Raw genomic sequence first — 5,006 nt, 5'->3', positions numbered from 1 at the left:
CTCTCTGTGTCCCCCCCTCTCTCTGTGTCCCCCCCCCTCTCTCTGTGTCCCTCTCTGTCCCTCTGTGTCCCTCCCTCTCTCTGTGTCCCTCCCTCTCTCTGTGTCCCTCCCTCTCTCTGTGTCCCTCCCTCTCTCTGTGTCCCTCCCTCTCTCTGTGTCCCTCTCTCTCTGTGTCCCTCTCTCTGTGTCCCTCTGTGTCCCCCTGTCCCTCTGGCTGTGTCCCCCCTCTCTCTGTGTCCCTCTCTCTCTGTGTCCCTCTGTCCCACTGTCCCTCTGTCCCTCTCTCTCTCGCTCTCTCTCTCCCTCTCTCTCTCTCTCTCTCTCTCTCTGTCTCTGTCTCTCTCTCTCTCTCTCTGTCTCTCTCTCTCCAGAGTTATCAGTCTCTCTCCAGTATCAGTGTATCTTCAGACTTACCCAGCATCGTTGTCCGTCCTCTTCAGTACTTTGGAGATGTGAGAAAGACTGTGTCTGAACTGAGAGAGAAACTAGAAGACTTCCTTAAAGGAGAATGGACCAAGATCTCCACTACAGGTGTGTTGAAAACAATCAGAACATCAACTTTAGACCATTGAAAGTTCCCTACTAGTCATATACATGTGGAATATGGTATGATGATAACATTCCCTCTCTCTGTCAATGTGTTTGTGTGTCTGTAGTGAATATAGTGGAGGTTGTTCTGCCTCCAGAGCCCAAGACCAGAGAACAGTTGTTACAATGTGAGTCTCTTTATTGTGAAGTAACTAACAGTCTCTTTTTACTGCCACTCCTAACAATCCCTCTAGAAATATATAGCAATAGTAGATCTAATCAAAGACTGGGTATCTATCTGACTCCTCATATTTCTCTGATTTGATCTCTGCTGTGCTCTAATCAAAGACAGGGTAGATACAGTATCTGACTTAACTTATTGTTCTGACTCCCCTCATTGGTCTCTGCTCTTCTCCCAGATTCCTGTCAGCTCACACTGGACCCAAACACAGCAAACAGACACCTCTCTCTGTCTGAAGGGAACAGAAAGGTGACCTATACAGGCCAAGTCAAACCATATCCTGGTCATCCAGACAGATTCACCAACTGGTACCAGGTTCTGTGTAGAGAGGGTCTGTCTGGACGCTGTTACTGGGAGGTGGAGTGGACTGGTAATGTTTATACAGCAGTCTCATATAAAGACATCAGCAGAACAGGGTCAGATAATATATTTGGATTCAATAACAAGTCCTGGAGTTTACAGTACTATAGAGGTGGTTATTATTTCAGACACAATAATGTTGAGACTAAAGTATCAGGCCCTCAGTCCTCCAGAGTAGGAGTGTACCTGGATCACAAGGCAGGTACTCTGTCCTTCTACAGTGTCTCTGACACAATGACCCTCCTCCACAGAGTCCAGACCACATTCACTCAGCCCCTCTATCCTGGGTTTAGTATCTATAATAGTACTGCTGAGCTGGTTAAACTGTAGTAGGGTCCACATAGATACTAGTCATGCTGGTGTAGTCTATAGCTGAGCTGGTTAAACTGTAGTAGGGTCCACATAGATACTAGTCATGCTGATGTAGTCTATAGCTGAGCTGGTTAAACTGTAGTAGGGTCCACATAGATACTAGTCATGCTGGTGTAGTCTATAGCTGAGCTGGTTAAACTGTAGTAGGGTCCACATAGATACTAGTCACGCTGGTGTAGTCTATAGCTGAGCTGGTTAAACTGTAGTAGGGTCCACATAGATACTAGTCATGCTGGTGTAGTCTATAGCTGAGCTGGTTAAACTGTAGTAGGGTCCACATAGATACTAGTCATGCTGGTGTAGTCTATAGCTGAGCTGGTTAAACTGTAGTAGGGTCCACATAGACACTAGTCATGCTGGTGTAGTCTATAGCTGAGCTGGTTAAACTGTAGTAGGGTCCACATAGATACTAGTCATGCTGGTGTAGTCTATAGCTGAGCTGGTTAAACTGTAGTAGGGTCCACATAGATACTAGTCATGCTGGTGTAGTCTATAGCTGAGCTGGTTAAACTGTAGTAGGGTCCACATAGATACTAGTCATGCTGGTGTAGTCTATAGCTGAGCTGGTTAAACTGTAGTAGGGTCCACATAGATACTAGTCATGCTGGTGTAGTCTATAGCTGAGCTGGTTAAACTGTAGTAGGGTCCACATAGATACTAGTCATGCTGGTGTAGTCTATAGCTGAGCTGGTTAAACTGTAGTAGGGTCCACATAGATACTAGTCATGCTGGTGTAGTCTATAGCTGAGCTGGTTAAACTGTAGTAGGGTCCACATAGATACTAGTCATGCTGGTGTAGTCTATAGCTGAGCTGGTTAAACTGTAGTAGGGTCCACATAGATACTAGTCATGCTGGTGTAGTCTATAGCTGAGCTGGTTAAACTGTAGTAGGGTCCACATAGATACTAGTCATGCTGGTGTAGTCTATAGCTGAGCTGGTTAAACTGTAGTAGGGTCCACATAGATACTAGTCATGCTGGTGTAGTCTATAGCTGAGCTGGTTAAACTGTAGTAGGGTCCACATAGATACTAGTCACGCTGGTGTAGTCTATAGCTGAGCTGGTTAAACTGTAGTAGGGTCCACATAGATACTAGTCACGCCGGTGTAGTCTATAGCTGAGCTGGTTAAACTGTAGTAGTGTCCACATAGATACTAGTCATGCCGGTGTAGTCTATAGCTGAGCTGGTTAAACTGTAGTAGGGTCCACATAGATACTAGTCATGCCGGTGTAGTCTATAGCTGAGCTGGTTAAACTGTAGTAGGGTCCACATAGATACTAGTCATGCCGGTGTAGTCTATAGCTGAGCTGGTTAAACTGTAGTAGGGTCCACATAGATACTAGTCATGCTGGTGTAGTCTATAGCTGAGCTGGTTAAACTGTAGTAGGGTCCACATAGATAATAGTCATGCTGGTGTAGTCTATAGCTGAGCTGGTTAAACTGTAGTAGGGTCCACATAGATACTAGTCATGCTGGTGTAGTCTATAGCTGAGCTGGTTAAACTGTAGTAGGGTCCACATAGATACTAGTCATGCTGGTGTAGTCTATAGCTGAGCTGGTTAAACTGTAGTAGGGTCCACATAGATACTAGTCATGCTGGTGTAGTCTATAGCTGAGCTGGTTAAACTGTAGTAGGGTCCACATAGATACTAGTCATGCGGGTGTAGTCTATAGCTGAGCTGGTTAAACTGTAGTAGGGTCCACATAGATACTAGTCATGCTGGTGTAGTCTATAGCTGAGCTGGTTAAACTGTAGTAGGGTCCACATAGATACTAGTCATGCTGGTGTAGTCTATAGCTGAGCTGGTTAAACTGTAGTAGGGTCCACATAGATACTAGTCATGCTGGTGGTGATGTGATGATTTATTCTGCTCTGTTTTATGTACAATCCTTATTTTCTGACTGATTTGAATTTGAAGAGATTTAAGGTTTTCATATTTGATAAAATACAATGTCCATTTCCATGAATCATGATGTCTGGTGTTGATGTAACAACAGGTGGTCTTTTTAATCCACTATCCAGAGTCAGGAACAGATGAAGTTAGGTCTGCTACTGTTCAGTGATTAAATATATATACTTCTGTGAATATATGAACCATTTCCTTCAAAAAATAAACTGCTCACATTCTGGAGATAAACTTTGTAAGGACTGTGTGTGTGTTTTTTGTGTAAATAGTTTCTGAAAAAAGTGTGTCCAGCTCAAACGCTGATTGTTGTTGTAAATGAGGGTTCTAAATGAGGGTTCTAAATGAGCGTTCTAAATGAGGGTTCTAAATGAGGGTTCTAAAAGAGGGTTCTAAATGAGCGTTCTAAATGAGGGTTCTAAAAGAGCGTTCTAAATGAGCGTTCTAAATGAGCGTTCTAAATGAGGGTTCTAAATGAGGGTTCTAAATGAGCGTTCTAAACGAGGGTTCTAAATGAGCGTTCTAAATTGAGAGGTAGCCTGACTGCCATTAGGTACCGAGATGAGATCCTCAGACCCCTTGTGAGACCATATGCTGGTGCGGTTGGCCCTGGGTTCCTCCTAATGCAAGACAATGCTAGACCTCATGTGGCTGGAGTGTGTCAGCAGTTCCTGCAAGAGGAAGGCATTGATGCTATGGACTGGCCCGCCCGTTCCCCAGACCTGAATCCAATTGAGCACATCTGGGACATCATGTCTCGCTCCATCCACCAACGCCACGTTGCACCACAGACTGTCCAGGAGTTGGCGGATGCTTTAGTCCAGGTCTGGGAGGAGATCCCTCAGGAGACCATCCGCCACCTCATCAGGAGCATGCCCAGGCGTTGTAGGGAGGTCATACAGGCACGTGGAGGCCACACACACTACTGAGCCTCATTTTGACTTGTTTTAAGGACATTACATCAACGTTGGATCAGCCTGTAGTGTGGTTTTCCAATTTAATTTTGAGTGTGACTCCAAATCCAGACCTCCATGGGTTGATAAATTGGATTTCCATTGATTATTTTTGTGTGATTTTGTTGTCAGCACATTCAACTATGTAAAGAAGAAAGTATTTAATAAGATGATTTCATTCATTAAGATCTAGGATGTGTTATTTTAGTGTTCCCTTTATTTTTTGGAGCAGTGTATTTACAATTCTGTAGTTTGAATTTGGTGCCCTGCACTTCACTGGATGTTGGCCAGGTGGGAGGCTACTGTCCCACGTACCCTAGAGAGGTTTAAATAGCCATCACGTCAGCAAAAGGGAATATGTTCCATCATCCATGTTTATTAACATTAGTTCAAATTGTCCACTGATATTGGTGTAATTTCTCACCCCTTTTGGCTGTATGAAAGTTAATTTCCCCTCAGACACACACATTTCTTCTTTGTTATTACCCGAGCCACTGCCTGTTCAGCCTGCTATCATCCAGAAGGCGAGGTCAGTACAGGTGCATCAAAGCTGGGACCGAGACAGAAGCTGTTTTTCAATCTCAAGGCCATCAGACTGTTAAATAGCATCACTAACACAGAGGCTGCTGCCTACAAACACAGACTTGA

General features: G+C 44.3%; 1 protein-coding gene across 1 annotated transcript in view; it reads left to right on the top strand.

Annotated features, from left to right (window-relative positions):
- LOC123731880 (tripartite motif-containing protein 16-like) overlaps window positions 1-1,459 on the top strand; it is a 7,218-nt gene extending 5,759 nt beyond the window's left edge. The window contains exons 4-6 of the mRNA XM_045711280.1: window positions 372-531; window positions 657-716; window positions 948-1,459. Coding sequence (XP_045567236.1) covers window positions 372-531; window positions 657-716; window positions 948-1,459 — 732 coding nt within the window. The remainder of the gene's footprint in view (window positions 1-371; window positions 532-656; window positions 717-947) is intronic.
- Window positions 1,460-5,006: the final 3,547 nt, after the last annotated feature.

This window comes from Salmo salar, unplaced genomic scaffold, assembly GCF_905237065.1.
Source record: "Salmo salar unplaced genomic scaffold, Ssal_v3.1, whole genome shotgun sequence".
Taxonomy (NCBI): domain Eukaryota; kingdom Metazoa; phylum Chordata; class Actinopteri; order Salmoniformes; family Salmonidae; genus Salmo; species Salmo salar.
The sequence above is the reverse complement of the archived record's forward strand: the minus strand, read 5'-3'. Positions and strand labels throughout refer to the sequence as shown.